Below are 25,432 nucleotides of genomic sequence, written 5' to 3'. Positions count from 1 at the left end.
CAGCTGCTCAGGTCCAAAAGAAATAACATGGGCTGGGATAAATGAAGTGCTGCTGGAGATCTGGGCCATTTGTGGGCTCCTAGAACAACCATCCGCTAGAAACTAGTTATAAATACCTTAGAAATAATTTCCCTTCAAAGGCATGGGTAAAACATGCCAACTGGAGTTTTACAAATGAAAGGTTTACTTTGGTAAAAGAAAACCATCATCATTACTTTCAAAGGCTCATAAAGGTCTTTGTAGGTTAATTTGTGGAATGACACTGCCACCTGGTGGCCTGAATGCACTGTGACACACAAGGTTCAGCAACGGTAATGAAGGGCACAGAAACACATTCCCCTTCCTTGTTCAGGAGAGCTACTACTACTACTAATGAAAGAAAAGGAACTAAACTCCGAGAACAGCCCTTCATAGAAAGGGTAATTCTTCTAGGAATGGCCCCATACATGTAAGAAAAAAATAACTGAAGCTTGCCGTTTACTATGTTAACTAAGCAAAAGACTTTTTCTACCTACTCAATTCTTAGTTCCAGGCGTACTGACAGATAGGATTATTATTATTATTTTTTTTTTTAAAAAAAGCAAGCTTGACTATACAAAAAGTCTGAAACATTTATTTAATATTTATACTTTTTTTTTTTTTTTTATAAAAAGACAGAAACATTTAAGGTAACACAACTTGACATTGAAGAACCTTATGCTGAGTTCTGGATGGACCTTGAAAATCAGTTAAAAATGTTTGCTTTCACATAGTCTTTTTCATGGCTGCTTGTGTCATGCTGAAGAGATACGCTTCATAGATTATATTTAAGAAGTTGTCGTCATTCTGCAAAACAAAATCAAAAGACCCAAGGAAATGTGAACTGGTTGGCAGAAACTGGCATTTTGATTCTAAGATGCTAATCTCTACCTATTGGCTCTAACAGCTGGTAATTTTTAATTCCACACGTGAATGCTAAGTTGAGCTGAAGGCAAGGCTGGGCAGAGTCAGCTGCTGGTGTTCCATGGTCAGTGTGTGAAGTAACAATTGCTCATTACATTCAGCACAGATGGGAACCCCAGTCATGTGGAGTATAAAACTCGGTTTACTCATGAAAAGCCTGAGTCTATTGCATGAAAACACATTGGTCCTCAGCAGATGGATGGATTGGAGAAAATTATCCAGGTCAGTGGTTCTCAAAGTTTGATTAAGAGATTGCTGGTAGTTCTTAAGATCCCCCAAGTAGTCCCCAATATTTATACTATGTTTTTGTATAAATAGATAATTTACTTGCAATATGCTTCACTGGTATCTCACCAAAGCCAGTATAATTCTGTCCACTGGTTATGGAAAGATTTTTGGCTCTGCCACATAGGCAGCAGTTAGACGGGTAATCTCTGGGCTCTTTTCCTGGCTAAGGAGGCAGAGAGAATCACTGGCCCAATCAGTGTACTCCCTGGTTTGCAGTTCTAGAGATTTCTCCCTCCCACCGCAATCCCTTACAATTTTAGCAGTTCACCCACATTTCACATCTCCCCTTCATCCTTCTTGGCACCCCCCACACAAAGTAAGCGCTATCTTCTGCAGTGGAAGATGTCATTCCTCTTTTGCTTACAAAGTAGCTACAATGGCCTTGTGTATGAGATAGTGTCCGAACAACAGGTAAAGACAGACTGCTAGAATGCCTACTAACGGTTCATCTGGAAGAGGCTGTCTAGAACATGGGGGAAAGTCAAATGTGCAGAGGGCTGAGGTAACATAAACATAACTTCTAACTAGCAACGTATAGGGACTAGGCTTTCAGAGTCTTGGCTTCTGCCCAGAGATCTTCTTTGGAATAGAGTGATCTGAATGGAATGAGACACAAAAATATAGATTTTTAAATTCAAACTTAAGTTTTTTCCTTCATTTTATGGAAAATAAATTTACAGATAGCCTTTTTTTATTCTTCTTGAACTTATAATGAATAGCTTAAAGAGGGGGGCTCCTTAGATAGAGAAGCAACTTTAAACATGTAATTAAGATCTGAGCGATTTTAAAACAACAACAATAAAAATAGCAGGCTGGGCCAGAAGCTGAGTATATTATTGATTCTGGGATAATAGAGTCACATATGTCTCTCTTTGCCTCATCTCTTACCATGAATTTGTTTATGAATTAGACTTAATCATTTGTTGTCTAGCTGATATCAGACGGCTACTATGTTTTCACACTCAGATGGTTACTTCTCATCCTATTCCTCTTATTCTAAAATATGTTACCTTAGTTTTACCAATGAAGACCACTGTTTTCAAGGATGAGGTAACTACGAAAAAGGGTTAGCCTGTTTTCTAAAAGTCGTCTGATATATGAGCAAAGTATTAAAACAAGCTTATTTCCTTAAAGACTGTCTTTCAGAAAGATACATAGTTACCTGAACTGAGATGTCTGCAATATGTCTGGCTAAAAGCAGCCTACCTGTCGAGGCCTACCAGGTATTTTTTAGGTATAGTTTGCTAGGTGGACTGCTGAATGGTCTCCCAGAGGCATACCCCTCAGTCTAGTGTCAGGGGAAGGAGTGCTCTGGGTCCAGACTGGGTTGAAGTTCAGCTCTACTCTATTAGCTGTGTGACCTCAGGCCAGTCACTTAGCTTCCATTTCCTTGTCTATCAAATAAGAAAAATAATAGAGTTGTTGTATAAGGATTAAATGAGCTATTATATGTACTGTGCCTGGCACAAAACCTTGTGTGTGTGTTAGTGATTATTGTTACTAGTATTTCATGTTCTGCCATAAGTGCCTGAGAAAGGAGTCCTACCACTCCATCCTGTCAATACTAGGAAGTCTCAAAACTATTTGTAAAATAGACCTTTAGTAGTCCCCGCCACCATGCTTCTCTGCTTGTTTCCTACTTGTCAACAGGGTGCCTGAACTTTCCACTAACAGACTACTGCTTGCTTAAGAGTCTCCTCTTGCTTCTATTTTCCAACCATGAGTTCCCTGTTTGGGTACCGTGTGGCACCTAGCATCCTCTCAGTGATCGCTTAATCATACAGTGTATCTTGTCTTCTTTTCTGACAGGTGAACAGCTTGGAAGGCTTAGTCAATCCTTCAAATTATAAACTCTTTAAAGAGAAGAGATGAGACACCCAAACCACGATTAATATTCTGAATTTCATCTAGCTAACCAGGCGCAGCAGCTGCTGGAGTTTAGGATGAGTTGTTATAGAGTCCTTTTACTCACAGGGACACAGTCAGTGTTAGCTAAATGAGTCTTTATCTCAGAGTCACACCAATAGGTCGGCAGTTAAGGTAAAAAGAAGAGGGGTAATGTGTCTCTCTTACCTGAATGAGGTACAGCAGTGCTTCCTGAAGTTGCAGCTTGGTAGGTGGGCTGCTGGTGATCACAGAAGGCTCTGGGTTCTGCAGAGGCAGGAAGAGGCTGGTGGCCGCAGCAGTTGGTTCTTGGCTTCCCAAAGACAAGAGCCCACTGTCCCTCTCCTTTGATGGGGCAGAGGTGGACTGCGTGAACACCATGGGCGACATGAGCAGAGAAGGAGTCACTGTAGCAGGGATGCGCTGAGGTGAGATGACCTGCTTATAGCAAACACAGACATGGAGGACAGCATGAACTCATTAAAATGACAAGTACAGATTAAAGAGGCTCCTCACTCACAATAGTCAATATAGGTGAGTATAAGTATTAATTATTCTCAGCTCCACTGCATGGGAAAAGCTTGTAAGACAACCAATGCCTGTTGAATTCTCCACATATTTTCCTTTGTTGTTACTAAGAACTCTGGTACACAGTCTGCTGTACTATTTGTTTGTGGATTGTTTCTGCAGTGTTTAAAAGCTTGGCCTCTGAGTAATATCTGTCAGGTTTACTATCATTACTTGGTCACATGCATCACCACTGTGGGACAGTTCCTTCGGGACAGTTGTCTAATACTCTGATGTAAAGGTCGAGCAACCCATTAGAGTTGTACTTGTTAAGGGCCTACACATTTCCCACTCCTGATCCCTCCAGGGAGGAACCACTGTGAGAGCAATCCTCATAGCCTCTCTCTGCCTCCTCACTCACTTCTCCCCAGGAAGGAGGACTGATTCATTGGATATGCCCCTTCTGGGTCCTTTCCTATTAGGCTGCCTGGTTGCAGAGAGCATGCATTTTCTGTTTCTCCCGCTGTTTTAGGGACAGGGCCCTTGGGGGACTGGTCACTGTTAGCATCTCAGTGACTTGTCTGTGTTTGAGTGAGTCTGTCTAATTTAGGGGAGCAAGGTTAGCTAGTCCCCTTGGCTAACAGACCTAAAACCAAGTGTTCTAATAGCTCTATCAGTTGGGTGAGTGGTATTCTGATCCTTATCTGGCTGACTCACACAGCTATCTCTCATTTGTTTCTAACTCAGATGAGAAAAAGAAATGTTTTTATCAGTGTCCTAAAATCCCTAAAGGAGCTCTGGTAGCATAGTGCCTAAGGCACTTGACTGCTAACCAGAAGCCTGATGGTTCAAACCCACCAGCCACTCCTCGCAAGGAAGGTTGGGCAATCCTACTTCCGTAGTGATACTGCCTCGGAAACCCAAGGAGGGGTCGCTATGAGTTGGGGCCAACTCAACGGCATATAACAACAACAACAACAAAATCCCCAAAGAGCTCATGAAAAAGGAGGAATAAAGGCCAGCAATTTAGAAGTTGTTCTAATTTATAATCACTCCCTTGTCATCTTTTTGGGCAGGGAGTAGCCTAGAAGAAGATAGGTTGCTTGGTTTAAAACTTGTCCCTACTTGCTATTTGGAGGAGAGGTGGTAAGAGCAGACAAGGCCCGGAGGAAAGGATTCCTTCACTGTTTCAGAAGAGCACTGTGGGCACTGACCCGACGTACACGTTGCTTACTTGGGTCCCCATCCATGTGAGTACCGAAAAGAAGAATTGTAGAAATCTAATTCAAACTACTAATCTCAGTCTTCCTAGTGTCCAGTGCTAAATCACCAAAGGGAAAAAGAGCAGAAATAAAAAAGGGAAATGCTACATTGAAATGAGGGCAAGGGGGAGTTAAAACACTGTTTTTATAGCAGTAGGTACTCAGATTTGGGATTTTAGTAAATAATTAAAGAGAACACTTGAACTCACACAAGGATTTATGCTATATGCCTATGATCTTTGTTTTCAAAAGACTGAAACATTTTTGATGAACAGTTATAAGCTTCATGGCAAAACATGATAAAAGGACTGGTGATGGTATATACAATTTGTGGTAGCATAGTGCCTAAGGCACTTAACTGCTAACCAGAAGGCTAGTGGTTCAAACCCACCAGTCACTCCTCGGAAGGAAGGCTGGGCAATCTACTTCCATAGTGATACCGCTTCGGAAACCGAAGGAGGGGTCGCTATGAGTCAGGTCCAACTTGACGGCAAATAACAACAACAAAGGAGAAAAATCTAGTCAATATCCAATTATCAATAGGCAGTGATCAATAACTTCGGGGTTTTCTTCAAGAAGTTGTACAGATTACTGCACTGTTCCAAGTTATTGGCAGACACAGAAAACCATCTTCCCTGAGGAAACAATATTTCTAAAAGTTAAAATATTTTTCCCTCTCTTGAAATTTGGGGAGGGGAGGGGCGTACTTCTCCTTCTCCTGCCTTCCATTTTGCTACAGTGATGGCATAGAGAAAAATAAAAATAGGCTGTGCCTTTAAGGAGTTCATAATACCTTTTTTGCTATTTGTTTACAACAATAGCCTATAGGATTGTTCTTAAGAGGCAGGGAATCTGTTTTCTTCACCATTATGTACCCACATGTAGCACAGTGTCTAACATATAGTAAGTCCTCAATGAATAAATAATCATTTATTTACTGTGGATTAAAAAAGCCAGGGGAGGTCAGATGTTGGTACCCCAGAATGATTTCAAAGCAGACCATATGCTCCCACAGCCAAACCTTAGGGATTCTTTTAAGTCTATCCTGGTCTTCAGACCTGGTAACATTGTGAAAATTTAGATCTATAAATAAACTATCTCTAAAAGAGAAGAAGCCACCAGATTGCTGAGTAAAACGATTCTCTTTCCAGGCAGAAAGTTAAGGAGATAGTAAGATGCACAGATGTGGCTTAAGCACCCTGTTCCAAACAGAAGTGAATGTGGTACGTGATCCCTAGAACACACATCCAATTCTAAATTATTTCACTGTTTTACCGTACTTTTTTTTTGTTTGTTTGCTCTGGTAGTTATTTACCTGAAAAAGAGGAGCCTGCCTTTCTGTGCTGGATGTCCTGTCGATCCAGGATTCCACAGGTTTCACTGTCCTAGAGCTCTGAGCTACCACAGGGAACTTAGCTGCCAGGGTTGGTCGGCTGGGTGTGTGCAGCTGCTGCTCCTGCTGCACTATCTGGAGCTTTCTCAGCAGCTCCTGAGGGGAGACCACGCCACAACTGCTAGTTTGAGTGCAGGACAGCGGAAGGGCTGGTCTTGGGAATGCGGACTGTTCTTTCGCAGAAGCCTGATGTCCTAGCATCTCAGGTGGAAGGGAGCCATTGAAATATAACAGTTGTGGCTGAACCAAACCCTTTCTTGGAGCTGCAGGGGTAGCAGCAGTGAGAGTTCTACTGAAATTCGGGATAGTTGAGTTGACAGGCGCTGGTGTGCTGGCACTCTGAAGCACTCTACGCCCTGGGGCACTCTGAAGCTTCTCTAACAGGTTCTGAGTTCTGGAAGCACTTTGGACACGATGAGAAGTCCCAGTGTTATGGGGAGATGCTGGCTGGATAAGTCCAGTAAAAACTTTCCCAGCAGAATGGGGACTGCCATTTTCACAGGGCCGGTTTTCAGGCAGCTCTGACAATGGGTGGAGGTCCATGTTCCTGACCATGAGTTTCTGAATGGCTGGACAGAGCTGCTTCTCCAACGGGGGCGAGTGTCTTTTGGTTTCCTCATAGGACAGGGACCGTACAACCCCCTGCCTAACTGGAAGCTTCTCTTGCTGCTGCTGCTGCTCGTAGAAGTTCTGTGGAGGTGTCACAGTTTCCTGACATGGAGCTTTGTCCTGCTTCCCAAAGAGCGCTGTCAAGGATAAGTGTTGGGGTTCAGGGTCTAAGGTCTGGAACAAATAAAAACATCTTAGAATGGGTCTAGATACAATTTGGCTACATGGGGGCCATGAAACATAATTCAGTCTGATGATTTCTTCTACTTACAAAGGATTAATTAGAAAGGATGAGAATTTTCACTATAATAACCTTTGAAAAGGTTAAAGGATAAAAAATTAATCTCTTAAACATCAAAAAATTTCACAGCATTCCCCTACCACCTCTAAGACAGTTTTTATATTTTATGTCTGTTTATTGATTAAAGAGGCAAATGATCCTTGGGGAGTCTGAGAGTCAAAGAGTGGGAACAATTGTGGTACAAAATACACATTTAAAAAAATAAAATCCACTGATATCGAGTCAATTCTGACTCATAGCACCCCCCTTTGGGTTTCCTAGGTGGTAAATCTTCACAGAAGTAGATTGCCCTGTCTTTCTTCCGCAGAGTAGCAGGTGGGTTTGAACCACCAACCTTCTGGTTAGCAGTCAAATGCCTGAGGCACTACACTACCAGAGCTCCTTCAAAATATACATACTAAAGGGTAAATCTCTTCAACAGGAGATCCATTCAACCCAGCAAAATACAAGAAGACACTGGGAAATATATTGGAATAGGAGGATTTTAGAATTCCTGATAGCTTTTTGCAGAATTATAGAAACTTAGGCCTAGAAAGAAACATGAATCATTTAATCTAACTTGATCCTGTTAACCATTACTAGTAGTTTTAATGAAATCATCAGATATATAACATCTGCATTGGCCCTGCCTGTTACGAAGCTAATTCCTTCCTTCCTGCTCCACAGTGTCTCTACCTCTTTCCCCTGTTTTCTGTATTTTGGGGCTAAGAGAACATGAGCTCCATCCTAAAGTCAACATATTCTAGTTTTTCTATTGAAATAAAATTTTAAAATTTCCATGCAAAGCAAAAAAAAAAAAAAAAAAAAAAAAACCATGCTAAAAGAAAACTAAAAAAAAAAAAACTAAAAAAAAAAATCCTGAATGAGGAGTAATCATAAAAAAAAATGGACACAGTCACACTGTATTCATAATCAATGAAGGGACATACAAATTAGCAAGTTTTGTTAATGGTGCATTATTCTGAAAAACATATATACTCATGCAAAATCTGCTTTGTACTTAATTTTTAGATTGAAAATATAATGACAAATCTTCATCACCATCACCCTTAAAGGGAAGTCTTATATCACTTCTTTAGAATTTGAAGCTCTTTAAAAAACAAGAATCCCATTTTATATACACAGTGCCTAGCTCAGAAAAGTTAAACTGAATTCTGTTGTCTTTCTTGTTCTCTTAGTGGCCTTGGGAAATCACCTACACTGGAAGAATTTGAGTCTGATGAGTAATGTTATAAGAGCTCTGGTGGCACAGTGACTGAGGCATTTGACTGTTAAGCAGAAGGCTGGCAGTTCAAACCCACCAGCTACTTCTCAGAAGGAAGACTGGGCAATCTACTTCCATAGAGATACCACCTCAGAAATCCAAGGAGGAGTCATTATGAGTTGGATTTGACTCAACAGCAGGAGTTTGGTTTTTTGGTTTTGGGTAATGTTATAAGTTGGCTTTTTAAAAACACACATTACTCTAAGGAGTCGGCACTGAGTTTGAATAGTGTATCCCCAAAAGTCATGTCTACCTGGAATCTGGACTATGACCTTATTTGGAAATAGGATCTTTGCAGGTATAATCAAGTGAAGATGAGGTCATGCTAGATTAGGGTGGGCCCTAAATCCAATGACTTATAAGAAGAGGGAAATTTGGATACACTGGACACACAGAGGGAAGATGGCCATGTGAAGACAGACACAGAAATTGGTGTGATGCAGCTTTAAGTCACGACATGCCAAGGATTGGCCGTAACTGCCAGAAGCTAGGAGAGGGGCATGAAACAGATTCTTCCTCAGAGTCTCCAGAAGGAAATAACCTTGCTGACACATTAATTTCAGATTTCTGGGCTTCTGAACTGAGAGAGAATAAATTTCTGTTGTTAAGCCACCCACTTTAGGGTATTTTGTTATGGTATCCATAGGAAACTAATACAGAGTTCAAGCCCAAACATTTAGCACAGAATGTGGTAAATGCCAAAGTAAAAATTTTAACCCTCTTCTGAAAGAGTAAATTACAAATAATGAATAAAATCTCTAATTTGCAATCTTTCTTCCTCAGATTTACCTTAAAGAATTCTTAACAGTACCAGGGCCTCTTTGACTATATTCTAGAAAAAGTTCTATAACAATCTTATAGAAAAGCTGCATATGAAAAGCAGAGGACTGTGTACCTGGCTGGGCTGAGGTATGCGCTGTTGTTGGCTTTCACTGGGTTTCACTGGAATTGGTTTGATGAGATTGGGGTTGTCATAGATGGCGGATGAACTGGTAATCTGTTTTGGCTCAGAACAGGTTTTACACTGAAATGGAAAAAAGATACACTAATTTCTGGTGTTCTCTGGTAGCATAGTGCCTAAGGCACTTGACTGCTAACCAGAAGGCTGGCGGTTCAAACCCACCAACCACCCCTCAGAAGGAAGGTTGGGCATTCCTACTTCTGTAGTGATACTGCCTCGGAAACCCAAGGAGGGGTCGCTATGAGTCGGGCCGACTCGATGGCAAATAACAACAACAACAACAATTTCTGGTGTTAAGCTTAATCTCTCTAAAAGAACACACCTTGTTTCTTATGTTTATCTAGTTGATAGGTAGCTTTTTTTTTGATAGATTTGGGAAGAAAAACATTTTGGGAAATTCCTTTAATTTTCTCTGATACGGGCTATGTTTCAGTATAAATTTAATTTTTCTTAGTTGCACAATTCAGTGCCCTAAAATATTATCAACATTAGCTTGCACAACCAGAGGTGCTTAGATACTTGGATACATGAAAGGCTATGTGTATGCTCAAGAAGGAATAGTTTAAAAATACATAAAACCAAAAAAAGCCAAACTCACTGCCATAGAATCGATTTCGACTCATAGAAACCCCCTTTGGGTTTCCAAGGTAGTAAATCTTCATGGAAGTAGATTGCCCAGTCTTCCTTCCTAAAAATATATAGTCTAACGCTTTTCAATATGATAAAAAAAAAATAAAATAAATAAATAGATAGAAACAACTCCTTAAACAACATGTCTGGACTACAGTAGGGTTTTCCTCCATCCCTCCATTAGTAGTTGACTTAAAATTGGAGGGTTGCTGAATATGATTCATCAAAGTAACTAAACCTTTTTAGTTTACAAACCAAAAAGTTAAGCTGACTCAAACCACTGATTTATAAATTACTACCATCATCTTTATTTAATAAATGCCTTCTTGCATAAACAGAATAATTCAAATCTGAGTGTTCTGAGACACTCATTACAAATTAGAATTTCATAGAGAAAGAGACAAGCCTCATCATTTCAAATACTGAATTATCGTACATTAATCTAACCCACCATACAATTGCTAACACACTAGGATTCATAACAGAAAGAACAAAGCAGTGATGTCAATTTCTACTTCGTTAAATAAATTAATAAAACCGAATATAAAAAATGTTACCTTCTGTACAGTAGACTCTTGATAAGTATCATTAGGTTTTTTATTTTTTCTTTTTCTTTTAAATTGTGATCTGAGTGAAAGTTTACACATTAAATTGGTTTTCCATTCAACAATTCATGCAACTTTTGTTTTGTAACATTCACTGCAATACCCACAATGTAACAGCACTACTCCTACTTCCTTTTGACAAAGAGTTTTTATGAGCATAAATGTTTAATTTTTAGGAAGTCTCCGACATCTAATTTGTCTTCTGCTGTTTGTTTTAGTTACATTTGTTCTGTATTTATGCCTTGTATTAGGACCCCTAATTTTGCCCCTATTTTTCCTTTGATGATCTTTATGGTTTTAGGTTTTGTATTTAGGTCTTTGATCCATCTTGAGTTAGTTTTTGTATAAGGATCCTGCTCCATTTTTCTGCAAATGCAGTTTTTCAGCACCATTTGTAAACAGACTACCTCTTCCCCATTTAATGGGTTTTGGTCCTCTGTGAAAGATCAGCTGTTTGTAGGTGGATGGATTTACTTCAGGGTTCTCAATTCTGTTCCTCTGGTCTACGTTGTCTGTCACTGTACCGATACCAGGCTGTTTTGACTACTGTGGCTGTGTAGTAGATTTAGAGATCAGAGAGTTTAAGGCCCTCTACTTCATTCTTCTTTAATAATGCTTTGCTTATCTGGGATCTCTTTCCATATAAAGTTGGTGATTAGTTTTACCATCTCTTTAAAGAATGATGATGGAATCTGGATTGGGACTGCATTGCAGCTTTGGATAGTACTGTCATTTTTATAATAAGCCTTCCAATCCATGAGCATGATATATTCTTCCATTTATGTAACTATCTTTCAGTTTCTTGTAGTAGTGTTTCGTTGTTTTCTTCGTATGTTTCTTGTGTCTCTGGTTAGATTTATCCCTAAATATCTCATCTTTTGGTTGGCTATTGTAAATGGTATTATTTTTCTGATTTCCCTTCCAGAGTTCTCTTTGTTTGTGTAGAGGAGTGCAGTGATTTTTGTATGTTGATCCTGTATCTTGTCACTTAGCTGAAGCTTTCCATTAGTTCTAGTAGTTTTCTTATTGAGTCTCTTGGTTTTTCTGTGTATAGAACATCATCTGGAAATAGAGATAGTTTTACTTATTCTTTGCCAATATGGATACATTTTATTTCCTTTTCTTGACTTACTGCTCTGGCTAGGACTTCCAATACAATGTTGAATACGAATGGTGATAAAGGGCATCATTTTCTGGTTCCTGTTCACAAGGGGTATGTTTTCAGTCTCTCTCCATTGAGAATAATGCTGGCTGTCGGCTTTGTGTGTTGTTGTTATGTGCCGTCGAGTCGGACCCTACTCATAACGACCCCTCCTTGGGACGGGGTCTACTACGGAAGTAGATTGCCCCATCTTCCTTCCGAGGAGTGGCTGATGGGTTTGAACTGCCAGCCTTCTGGTTAGCAGTCAAGTGCCTTAGCCACTGTGCTACCAGAGCTCCCAATTATGCTGAGGAATTTCCCTCCTATTCCTATTTTGCTGAGCGTTTTGATCAAGAATAGGTGTTGGATTTTGTCAAATGACTTTTCTGCAGCAATTGATATGATCATGTGGTTCTTTTCCTTTGTTTCATCTACGTGGTGGATCATACTGATTGTTTTTCTTATGTAGAACTATCCTTGCATACTCAGTATGAATCTCCTTGTTCATGTTGTATTATTTTTTTTTGATATGTTGCTGGATTCTATTGGCTAGTATTTTGTTGAGATTTTCTTGTGTCAGTATTCATGAGGGATATTGGTCTGTAACTTTTTTTAAATGATGTTTTTGCCTGGTTTTGGAATCAGGATTATACTTGCTTCATAGGATGAGTATTCTATCCTTTGCTATGTTCTGGAATAGTTTGAGTGTATTGGTATCAGCTCTTTGAAAGACTGGTAGAATTTGCCAGTGAAGCCATCTGGGCCAAGACTTTTATTGTTGGGAGTTTTTTATGACCTGTTCAATTTCTTCTTTTGTGATGAGTCTGCTCAAAATTTCTACCTCAGATTGTGTTTGTTTGGGTAGGCAGTGTGTTTCTAGAAATTTGTCCATTTTTTCTAGGTTTTCAAATTTGTTGGAGTATAGTTCTTCATAGTATTCTGTTATTATCTTTTTCTTTTAATTTCAGTACGTTCTATTGTAATGCCACCTACTTCATTTCTTATTTGTGTTATTTGCATCATCTTTTCCTTTGTTAAATTTGCCAGTGGTTTTTCAATTTAATTAATCTTCCAAAGAGTCAACTTCTGGTCTTGTTAATTCTTTCTCTGGTTTTTCTGTTTCATTTATTTCTGCTAGAATCTTTATTATTGACTTTCTTCTGGTAACTGTAGGCTTTTTTTTTTTTCTGTTCTTTTTCTAATATTTACACATACTGGGTTAAGGTGTTGATTTTAGTTCCTTCTTTTTTGATGTGTGCATTTATAGCTATAATTTGTTCTCTGGGCACTGCTTTTGCTGTGTTTTCATTCTTTTTTGATTCAAGCAATTTCTTTGTTTCAATTTTTATTCCTTTTATTTCTAAGAATGTCCAAATTTTTAATAACCTAACAAGGGACAAAGTTATGATAACTTCTTGCCCACAGCCAACCACCCTGAGGGAGCAAGCAATTGGACCTGTGGGCTCAGGACCATGGTCGCAGGGGACATTAAGCTCAATTGGCATAATATACTACACAAAACATTGTCCTACATCCTACTTTGGTGAGTAGTGGCTAGGGTCTTAAAAGCTTGCAAGCAGCCATCTAGATGCAACAATGGGTTTCTCCTTGTCCAGAGCAAAGAAGAATGAAGAAAATCAAAGAGTCATGGAAACAATTAATCCAAGGAACTAGTAGACCATGCTATCCTCAGCCTATAATACCACGAGACCAGAAGAACTAGATGGTGCCTGGCTACCACTACCAACCACTCAGAAAGGGATTAGTACAGGAGATCCTGGTTAGAGTGGGAGAACAATGTGGAACAAAACTCAAAATCATTAAAAAAAAAAAGAGAGAGAGAGAGAGAGAGACCAGGTTTACTGGTCTGACAGAGCCGGTGAAACCTCCAAAGTTATGGCCCCTAGTTATCCTTCAGGTCTGGAACTGAACTCACTTCTGTGGCTTCCAGCTGAACAATAAACAGATAGAGGGTGAACATTTACATCAGGTAGATATACAGTGATCAACTGTGGGAGAACAGAAGGGCATTGTTTGCACAGGGAGATAGCTTGGGGGTGGAGGGCAGGAATGAATAGGAAACAAGGACACAGGGAAGAGGTAACTACAGAGAGGAAGTGGGGAAAGAGCTGTTACACTGTGGGGAATTGCATTCAATGTTATGAAACAAAATGTGTATGAACTATTGTATGGAAAATGAATTTGCTCTTTCACCCAAATCACAGTAAAAATTATATTAAAAAAAGAAAAAAAAGAAAGAAAATAGTGTATTGAAGTCTCCTACTATTACCCACCAGCCACTCCTCAGAAGGAAGGTTGGGCAATCTACTTCCACAGTGATATGGCCTCGGAAACCCAAGGAGGGGTCGCTATGAGTCAGGTCTGACTCAATGGCACATAACAAGAAAAACAACACTATTATTGTGCAGTTGTCTACTTCTCTTTTCAATTTTGTTAAAGCTTTATTTATTTATCTTGAAGCTCTTTCATTATGTATGTAGATATTTATGGTTACATCCTCTTGTTTGATTTACCCTTTAATCATTATATAACGTCCTTCCTTGTCTCTTTTATTGGTTTTTGCCTTAAAGTTTATTTTATCAGAAATTAATATTATCACTCCTGCTCTTTTTTGGTTGCCATTTGTTTGATATGTTTTCCACCCTTTGCTTTTGTAATTATTGATAGATAAGAATTTATTGCTGCCATTTTGCTTTGTGTGTGTGTGTGTGTGGTGTTGATGGTTTCTTTGTTCAATATATTTTTCTGTGCTGAGTTCATTTTATTTATGGATTTTTTGTGATTTGAGTGAAAATTTACAGAGCAAGTTCTGTTTATGTATTTTTTTTAATGGAAAAGAATTTCTGATTCACATGGTTTATGGATTTTCTTATCATTTCCTTTGTTGCTACTGTTTTTGTGTTTCTGAGACTTTATGACTTTTATTTTCATGAGAAGGTTTATTACTTTTCTTTGAGGTTAACTTGTAATTTACTATCTTCCCAAATTTAAAGCAGTCAATTCTATCTTTATATCACCTTGATTTCCTCTCCATTTAGAAGTACTGTAACTACGTCATGTATTTCCTCTTTTTGCTTTGTAGTTATCATCATTTAGAAATTGCCATCTCTGGTTCCCTATTTTCAGCCTTGTAGATTATTTCATTTTTTATACTGCTATATCTGGGTAAAGGAGCTCTGGTAGTGTAGTGGTTAAAGCATTAGGCTGCTAACCAAAAGGTCAGTGGTTGGAATCCACTAGCTGTTCTGTGGGAGTAAGATGAGGTAGTCTGCTTCCATAAAGATTTATAGCCTTAGAAATGCTACTGGGCAGTTCTACTCTGTCCTAAAGGGTCACTGTGAGCTGAAATCAAGCCCAATGTGTCTGGCCTTTTTTTGTTTTATATTTAGGTTGATTTCCAGGCGATGTTGTTATATGTCTTAATCTCTGGTGTTGTCTGACACTGTTGGTTCTCTGTCATAAGGACTCCCTTTAGAATTTCCTGTAAGGTGGGTCTGGTTTTTGCAAATCCCCTTAATTTTTCTTTATCTGGGAATGTCCTAATTCCACCACCATATTTGAGAGACAATTTTGCTGGATATATAATTCTTGGTTGGCAATTTTTTCCCCCAGGGTTTTATATATGTCATACCATTGCCTCCTTGCCTGCATGGTTTCTGCTCAGAAATCTAAGCTTAGTCTTATAGGTTCTCCTTTGGAGGTGACTTTTTATTTTTCTCAAGCGGCTTTCAGGAGTTTTTCTTTGTCTTTGGTTTTGGAAAGTTTGATTAAGATCTGTCTTAGTGATTTTCTTTTGGGGTCTATCGTATTTGGGATTTGTTGAACTCGTAAATATGTATCTTCTTGTCTTCCATGATAGTAGGGGCATTTTCTTCCAATAAATCTTCAACAATTTTCTCAGTGATTTGTCTGCCTCCTCCTGTTCTGTAATTAAAATCACATGTAAGTTGCTCCTCCTGATGGTGTTCCATGTAATTCTTAGGCTTGCTTTTTTTTTTTTTTTCTTTTTTCTGATTGTTCTTCTAACAGATTAGTATTAGGAGATTTTTCTTCACTCTCGCTAATTTTGTGTTCCTCTCCTTTGTATTCTACTCCTTTGTCCTTTCTACTTCTGAAATTTTATTATTAATCTAGACTTCTAGTTGCTATTTTTGTATGGTTTCTAGTTTTCCATTTATTTTGTCAATTTGTTCTTGTACTGCTTTTTTGAATTTTTCTAGACTTTTGTCTGTGTTTTCCTTGATTTTGTCTGTGGTTTCCTCAAACTTTTAATCTGTTGAAGATACCTAACTATAATTCTTTCGAATTCCTTATAAGGTGGTTCAAATAGCATTTCTCCCTCTGGAGGATTTTCTGGCCCTTTATTTTGATCACTTGAGCTATCTTGTTTTTTGTGTATGATTTGAAGTTCTCTGTTGTCTCCAAGATATTGTAGTGTTATTGTGTTAATTTCTGGATTGTGTGTTGGCTTGCTTCACCTTGATTTTTTGTTTTATTCTGCTTTAATATATCCTGGCAACAGGGCAGATGTGTTACTCTGGTTACTGGTTTGGCAATACTGGGATGCTGGCCACCTGTCTCCAGGTGGAATTGGTAGCAGAAGGGAGTGTGGGCTTAAGTCTCTGATCACTGATTGTACAGAGCAGTCAAGAGCAGGCTGGGCTGGTGTTGGCTGCCATCTGTCATCAGTCTAGTGGTGCTGGACCAGGTGGTGGCACTCATCCAGTAGGTGGGGCAGCAGGTGTGGGTGGGTGGTATGGCTGAGTAGGGTCACTGGCTCCCAACTGCTGAGGAAAGATAGGAAAAAAAGGGGGGGGGGAAGGGGGCGGAAAAAAATAACAAGGTGGGGAGAGGGCAGACCTAAGAAGAAAGAAAAAGAGAAAAAAAGAAAATGCAGCACAATACTGGTGCAAGTGTTTGCTGCCAAACACAGCTGTAGTGGAAATGTGGCACTTGCTTCATGGGATCACACACTACTAAACACAGAGGATCAGATGCAGCACTACTAAATGTGGAACTTGTGGGGTGAAGCTCTCAGTCAGCCAAGTCCAAAAAAAAGGGGGGGGGGAGGAAATAAAAGGCAAAGAGAAGTGGAAGGAATAAAAAGAAAAAGAAACAAGGGGATAATAGAGAAGGACTGAGAAGAAGAGAAGAAAGAAAAGGGAAAAAGAGAGTGAGGAAAAAAAGAAAACTGGTGCCAAGTATTAGCTGCCATACACAGTTGCAGCAGGAACATGTGGACCTCACTCTGGCAAGTGAACACTGAGGTCCATCCATGGAGGGCTGGGGGCAGGCGCTGCTGACCATGGAGTTGGAGGGGATGGCAGTAAAAAGAAAAAAAAAGAGAAGGTGAAGAGGAAGAAACAAACGAGAAGAAAGAAGGGAAAACAAGAGGGAGAAGAGGGAAGAACTTAGAAGAAGGAAAAAAGAAAACAAAAAGGAAAGGAAAAAAAACAGGACAGTACTGGCAAAAGTGGCAGCACCAAACATGGCTGCTACAGGAAGACAGCACTTGCTCTAAGGGAGTGTGAACCTCCCACCAGGGAGGGGCAGGGGCTGGCACTGCCAATCACGTGGGCAGCAGGAGGGGGAAGGAGGCTCCCACTCTTCAGGATCTGAAAAAAGGAAAAAGGCAAGGGAAGAGGAAGTAAAGAAAAGAGGAAAAGAAAAAAAAAAACAGAAGTGGAGGTAGGGGAGGGAGAAGACAAAAGAACTAAGCAGAGATAAAGGTCGGGGGTGGTGGAGTAAGCACAGCACTAGCCACGGGGGGCGTTTGACAGGTGGGGTGGGGGCAGGCTGTGGCTCTGGTCACTGGGAAGCTGTGCAAGGTAAGGGGGAGATCATACCTTCTTGGCTGCCTGGTCACCCATGTGGGTGCTGGTGCAGTCCTGGACAAGTGGAGCCAGTTATCTGGTTCCTACTCTGATTGGAGTGCTGCTGGCAATAATTCAAAATGGCTGTGCTGTGCCAGTTGGCAGTTTACCTCTTTGTTCATAGTTTTTGTTCACTCTGTTCCTTTCATCGGTATTTGATCTACTTCTTTATCCCTTCCTTTAAGGCTCTAGGATTCAGGATTGTCATCTGAAGCCATTTCTCTTGTTTACTCAAGTCTGTTACAGAGGGTCTGGATGATGTGACTGCCTAGCCCACCATCTTGAATCCTCTCCAAAATCCATCATTAGTTTTAATTGTACAATCATGGCCTTGGGCCAGAAAATATTTCACACTATTACCTAACATGGAATAAGCTATAAACACAATCTTATTCCTCAGAAACCCAAGACTTTTTATGTGTTGTATAGTTATTGGGTGTGTATTTTCTAATTCAAAGGTGTGGGGATATAGGGTCTATTATTATTTTGTGTACTTAAGTTTATAAGGTTAACCGCACAAAAGGCAAATTATTTTTTTTTTCCAAGAATTCTGTCAATAATTTGGGTATATGACAGTAGTATTAACAGGATGTGAAAGCACTTTATCAATCATAAAATGTTATTTCTAATTCTTCTTAAGTGAATGATGGTGGTCCAAATGGCCTGGATTTCCCAAGACATAACAACAGAGACAAGGCAAGAATACAGCTTAAGACAGAGTCACCCACACAATTTTAGCATGAAGAACTTTGAACTTCTGCTTGCCACTTAAAAGAAAGCAGATGCTTAGTTTACTTTCACTGAATGACTGCAGGGTTCTTTAAGTCATGTCTTTCATTCTTTCTCTACCTTCTGTGTTCTTCATGTTCAGGGATGCTGACTTTCAAGCATAGAAAATAGATATTTCTTGCCTTCCTTATGCATACATTCACATGGGCCACAAGGCTGTACACAAAACCCCGATGTGTGTGTTGTGTGTGTTATATGCCATCGAGTCGGCCCCGACTCATAGTGACCCCTCCTTGGGTTTCCGAGGCAGTATCACTACAGAAGTAGGATTGCCCAACCTTCCTTCCGAGGAGTGGCTGGTGGGTTTGAACCGCCAGCCTTCTGGTTAGCAGTCAAGTGCCTTAGGCACAATGCTACCAGAGCTCCCCAAAACCCCCATAGCCTTTTCTAATTAAAATGTATTCTAGAAGCCGTTTTCTATGTCACTGTAACTGTCTGTATCTATGAAGCCTTGTTTTCATGTAAAAGTTGCTCTCTATTAAATTGCTCAGAATTAAACATCATCCACCAGAATAGTAAACAGCTCATTTTCCAGTTGTTTAGTTTTCTATGCATCTCTAGACCCAATAACTTAAAATATTTGGGGGTGGGGAAACAGTTTTTGAAAAAGTATATAACAGTTTAAAAAGGTATATAATATATAACCTGAGGCATTTCTCTAAAGCCTCAATAACTATGTCACATAATCCCATTTTATCACACACATACACACACACACAAACATATATATCTTTTCCAAGAGAAAAAGTTTAAAATACACTAAAAGTGTTAAAAGTAGGTATCTTTGAGTTACAGAATTATTGGTGGTTTTTATCTTCTTTTTCAGGTTTTTAAAATTTTCTCATCAAACATGGAAAGACATTTAATAATTTCTCTAACTCATAAATAAGGTACAGCTGTATCTAGAAGAAACCCATTAATTCCAATCTTAAATCAAAAAACACGAAATAGTCTTAAAACACAAAATAGTTCACTTCTGAATATGCAAAGCCTAACTGTACAGTCTATAAATATTTCTGGCTCCCCCCCCCCCTTATTGAGCTTTGGTTACTTTATAGTTAACATGCATTTCAACTAGAGGTTGGGTACAGAAGGTAAAAGGAGATGAAACTCAAATGAGCATTATTGCTGATTTAAAATAGCTTCAAATAAAGTTGTTTTTCAGGGAAGAAAGCATTAAATAGTGGCCAAAATAAGGTTATCAAATTGTTTTATTAACTTCACGTAAAAAGTTGTACCTAGTGTCACGAGGCTTCATTTTACCATTTCATATACCTCCAGCTCAACATTTTCCCTCTTACTTCTTGAGATTTGTATACATTTAGGAATTTAAGTCGGAAAAGATATTAGAAGTCATTTATTATCTAATACTTTTCCACAGAAGTGAAATTCTTTTCTAACATCCTCAGTATGTAATAATTCAGTCTCAAACATTTCCAAAATGTAAAACTCACTTCCCCACAACAAGAATTCTGAAGAAAAAATTTGTTTTCTTTCTCTCTTAACACTTTCCATTTTCCCCTGCCCAATATCTCAAAACCATTTTACTCATGATCTCGACATTTTCTGAAATTTCTGTTTGTGTGTAGAAGAGGAGATTGTACTAACGTAAGGCAAACTATAAAGAAGGGTTTAAATACTGCAATGGAAGTTAATGAGGGAGCATATACCTGGTTGTGTAGATCAGAAAACATGGAGAAATAACATTTGAAATGGGCCTTGCTCATATTTTGATAAGCAAAGAAGGGGAGGGAAGGACATGGGAAGAGGTATGATACCGTATACACGCCTTCCCTGTTCCACCTTGTATCCTAGCTACTCTATCTTGTTTTAAATTTCTCAGCATGAACCTTATCTCAACATGAACTCATCTAGCTCAAAAAAGGAAAAAAGAAAGAAAGAAACTCAGTATTTGTTTAGCGGGCACCTTAAATTTATAGGTTAACTTAAGGAGAACTGACAGCTTTCAGAAAGCGAAGTTGTTATTTGATTTGGTAGGAGTTTCAAATATTTGTAGGGGATGGTAGAAACAGAAAGTAGTAGGGCTAGAAGAATAATCTGATGCTATGTTACAGAAGTCTTGAGAGACAGGTTGAAGAGGTCAAGACTTCATATACTATGTAATGGGAAACCAGGAAGGATTCAGACCAGAAGAGTAACATGATCATAAAGAAGCTTTAGAAGGTTACATCACATCTAAGATTACAGTACATCTGGCTGTTAATGGCAGAAGGAATCATTTCTTCTGTTATTTCTCTCAGAGCAATTAGCATTGCATAAAACAATATGTATTTGATTTGGGAGGAAAAGCATAGTCTATACACTGACTCAACATTTGCATCTCACGTCAACATTCTAGTAACACAACTGTGCGGGTATAAAGATGAATAGAAGATTGTTTCAACCTCAAAAAGTTTACAGTGTAGTAGGAGAAGTTGACATACGTATAAGAAAAATGGAAGAACAAAATAAGTTCTAAATAGTAATAGACTGAGGAGCTCAGGGGAAAGAATAATTAATTTATCAGAAAAGATTTGGGAAAACGTGTAAAAAGTGGCATTTTAGATGGACCTTGAAGGAAATGTATATTCTGAAGGGCAAACAAAATAAGGAGGAAAACATTCCAAGTGGTGGGTAAATAATATACACTGATTGCATCAATGAAGTCTTCAAAACTGTGTATGAGTGCTTCTGAGTGTGTTGAAAGAAGGGAGGGAGAGGAAAGAAAACCATTTCTAATATTTGCATTTATGTGCATTAATTAATACCACATTAATATTTGCAAATATATTTATTGACCACTGCTATGATCTCTTTACAGAATGTTAAGGTCTTAGAGGACAGAAATGTCTTACTTTTTAAAGATTACTCTTTAGTGTGCCTAACATAGTACCTTGGTGGCATAGTGGTTAAGTGCTCGGCTGCTAACTGAAAGGTCAATGGTTTGAACCCACCATCTGCTCAGTGGGAGAAGATGTGTCCATCTGCTTCTGTAAAGATTTACAGCCTTGGAAGCCCTATGAGGCACTTCTATTTTATCATAAAGGGTCACTATAGATTCAATGGCAGTGGGTTTGGTTTGGTTTGGGTAACACAGTACAACTAATAACATATAATTATTTAATTATTTGATTAGTTGCCAAGTCATTAGGATGTCTTTTAATGGCTTTTTATCAATTCAACAAAATATTGACTGAAGCTGAGATGAAAAAAAGCATCTCTGTCCAGGCTCTATGATGGATGGATAATGACATGGTGGCTTATTCATATTCATTCATTCAACAACCATTTATTTTCCACTACCATATGCTACTCTGAAGAAGACTAGGGATATAAAGATGAATAAGAATATAAAGAATAAACTCCTTTTCACTCAAGGAAAAGTATTGTTAAGTCATAGTCATAACAATCAAAGGTGAGTCAACAATAAAGTCAAAGGCCTGTTGAAAAACTGGCTCAATTGTCCTTTAGCATGTCCTACTTCATTCAGGATTTTTCTGATTGCTTCCTTGTGGTGTCATTTTTATTTACTATTCCTTTCCTTCCCTTAGTTTTCTATAGGCTAGGAAGTCAGAGCTCAAGACTTAATTAGATTTAGGATCAATTCTTTTGGCAAGAATATTTCAGGTAGTATTGTATATTTCACATTATGTCACATTAGGAGGCACAGAATATCTGGTTATCCAACTTTTATGATGTTGATCAGTGTGTTCAGGTGGTGACAGACTGATCTTCCCATGGTCAAGTTCCCATCACTTTCTCATATTTTTCTAATATTACTTAGGATCATTGCCTAAATCAATTATTTCAGTACAGGGTTTTTAAGTTCTATCACTCCATCTACATTAGCTGTTCCAGGGCTACTGGACTACTCTGAAATATGGTCCATAGAGGGCAGGCAGGATAAATGTTCAATTCTTCCCCATTAATTGCTGACTTTCAGAGTAAGGAGTTGGTGCCGTAGTATACCTAAGGATAGCCAATAATAATTTTTTTTATATTATATGTATATATATTATACACATAGATATTTTTTGTTTGTATGTTTGTTCTCTCATAACCATGAATTCATAAATTTTTATATTTTCACTGTGTTTCAATTCATTGCAGTCATTCTTTTGATGCTTTTGATCAGTGGTCCTTTCAAGCTGACTATTTTACCCTCTTCACATGACTTATTAGTTTGATTTTCTTGTCCCAGACCTGATATCAGAAATTTCTTTAAGGTACCCTGCTATCTCTTAGTAGGAATAATATTTAGAAACATTCTGGGTGTTGGGGGTGCTTACTGCTACTGGATTGTTACCTTGTCTAGGGTATTGCAGGCAGAGAGGTAGGAACTACATATTTAAGAAACAAAATATTGAACTAATTCTATTACTTTTACATTTTAAATCTGGTATTATATGGTTTTAATTTCTTTTTCTTTTTCACTCTTACATTGAAAGTTCTGTTCTGACCACATTAACATAATTATGCATTTGTTATATTCCACACCAGTTGCAAAATTACAATGCCAATATTACTATTAACAATAAAACCGCTGACTAAAGTTTATAATTTCTTTGTAGTTCTTTTTGTCCTTAAAATACAATGCAGTAAAAGTGTTCAGTTCAAATACTGGGTTCTAAAGTTACTAAAAACTAATTCCTTTTCTTTGCAATCCATGTCAAAACATGATATTCAGTTAAGTACATTTGTTTCATCCAGTTTCCAAATTTTAGGACTTCTCTTTTTTTCTTATTTTTCTAAGGGTGTTAATCTTTTCTTAAAGGTCATAAACTCTTTATAAAATAGGGTTATTTAGGTTGTAAATTTTTTTTTCTCATCTTTTATTATTATTACTATTTTTACTTTGCTGTGTTTTAAATCATGCAACCAAAAACCAAACCAAATCCACTGCTGTTGAGTAGATTCCTATAAGTAGCGACCTTATAGGACAGAGTAGAACTGCCTCATAAGAGTTTTCCAAGGCTGTAATCTTTATGGAAGCAGACTACCACATCTTTCTCCCACAGAAAGGCTGGTGTGTTCAAACTGACAACCTTTTGGTTAGCAGCCAAGGGCTTTAACCACTGTGCCACCAGGGCTCCCAAAATCATGCAAAAGGTTTATTTATTTTTATAGTTAAATTTACAGCTTTTGGGTTTTGAGATTTAGTTAGGAAGATTTCCCCTTTCCCAGATTACAACAAAATCCATATATGTTTTCTTCTGGTACTTGAAGAATTTTAATTTTACATTTAAACCTCTAACACATTTAGAATTTATATTGGTAGTTGGTGTGAGGTTGGATCTAATTTTGTATTTTCCAAATGGCTACTAGTTGTCCCAAGACCATATATTTAAAAATCCATTGAAATTGCAAATTTGAGATTGTCACTTTATCATAGCCTAAATTTCATATAAACTTGGGTCTAATTCTGGACTTTCTCATCTATCCTATTAATCTATCTGGCTGTTCATGTGTTAATACCACACTGTTTTAAATATTTAGGCTTTAATGTTTTAGTATCAGATAGAGTTTGCTCTCCACATTGCTCTTTTTGCCAGAGTTTCCTGGCTATTCTACCTTGTTTTAAATTTCTCAACATGAACCTTATAATCAACTTGTCTGGCTCCAGAAAAAGAAAAAAAGAAAGAGAAAAAAGAAACTTATTGGTATTTCTTTAGGGATTACCTTAAAGTTACAGGTTATATATAAAAATCCAAAACCAAACTCCCTGCTGTGGAGTTGATTCCAACTCACAGCGACCCCCCAGTGGGTTTCCGAGGTGGTAAATCTTTACGGAAGCAGATTGCCCAGTCATCCTTCTGCAGAGTAGCTGGTGGATTTGAACCACCAATGTTCTGCTTAGTGGTCAAATGTCTTAGGCACTACACCACCAGAGCTCCTTATTTGTATATATAAAGGCTACTGATTCTTTAGGTTATTTTTTAATTCACTTAAAATCAAATACTAGTTTTCTTTAGCCTACTAAAAGCTAATGAAGATTTTATTTTTCATGAGTTTGTCTGATGAAAGGAATAACATCCAACCTTTCTCAAAGAGCATATCCCCACTGTGGAATTTAAGTATGTATCACAAGAAAGGACAAAAACTCACCTTTGTGTATTCATCTTTGGCCTTGGTCAGCATTCTTAAGATATCCACTTCCTTCCCCTCTCCTGAATTGAGGATCATTGGGGAGGTTCCTGCTGCTGTTCCTTGATGGGCTTTCAACTGTTCATACTGAGTCAGGCTAGAAAGCAAAGGTGGAAATCCATACAAGAAAAACCAATGGAACACAAATGGTTTTTAAAACTATCTCCTGATTCTTATCCAGTTATTTTTATACTGTTACAATCGTATTAGGAAAAAAGACTGCTTGGAACTGAAAAAAAGAAAAGAGATTTGGGGGGCTGTATACACTGACAGCCTAGATGAGTCTAGAATAGGAGTCAGCAAACTATGACCTACAGGTCAAATCCGGCCCACTACCTACCTGTAAATAAAATTTTATTGTAGCACAGCCATACTTCTCGTTGCAGAGCTGATTAGCTGTAACCAGGGATTTGAACTGGTTCATTACATGGTTTGACATCCTGCATATGTAAGAGTCACTTGGGGATCTTGTTAAAATGTAGATTCTGATTTAGTACATCTGGGGTGCAAATGCAAATTTTCAGCAGGAGGTCGAACCAAAGTGAACTGGTTTGAAGCCCTGCCTGCAACTAATATAGGGCCTGCAAAGCTTAGAATATTTACTATCTTGCCCATTTGCAGAAAAATTTCCCAACCATTTATCTAGGGCATTTGAAAGGGCTCATGAATTGCTAAGGAAACCCAATTTAGAGTTCTCAAACAGCAAGAGAGCTGCATAGCAAATTGTATACTGTTGTTGTTACGTGCTGTCGAGTCAGACCTGACTCATAGCAACCTCTCCTTGGGTTTGCGAGGCAGTATTACTAGGGAAGTAGATT

The 25,432-nt window shown here is 38.4% G+C and overlaps 1 protein-coding gene across 1 annotated transcript in view; it reads right to left on the bottom strand.

Annotated features, from left to right (window-relative positions):
* Positions 1 to 744: 744 nt before the first annotated feature.
* Positions 745 to 25,432, bottom strand: part of DCP1B (decapping mRNA 1B) — a 62,862-nt gene continuing 38,174 nt past the window's right edge. Inside the window, exons 5-9 of the mRNA XM_007937027.2 lie at positions 24,576 to 24,711; positions 9,346 to 9,474; positions 6,199 to 7,059; positions 3,304 to 3,552; positions 745 to 825 (exon numbers count right to left, since the gene is read on the bottom strand). Of these exons, the coding sequence (XP_007935218.1) occupies positions 745 to 825; positions 3,304 to 3,552; positions 6,199 to 7,059; positions 9,346 to 9,474; positions 24,576 to 24,711 (1,456 nt within the window). The remainder of the gene's footprint in view (positions 826 to 3,303; positions 3,553 to 6,198; positions 7,060 to 9,345; positions 9,475 to 24,575; positions 24,712 to 25,432) is intronic.

Source organism: Orycteropus afer, unplaced genomic scaffold, assembly GCF_000298275.1.
Source record: "Orycteropus afer afer isolate SDZICR_OR568_19922 unplaced genomic scaffold, OryAfe1.0 scaffold00040, whole genome shotgun sequence".
Taxonomy (NCBI): domain Eukaryota; kingdom Metazoa; phylum Chordata; class Mammalia; order Tubulidentata; family Orycteropodidae; genus Orycteropus; species Orycteropus afer.
Note: the sequence above shows the minus strand (reverse complement) of the source record. Positions and strands in the feature narration are given on the sequence as shown.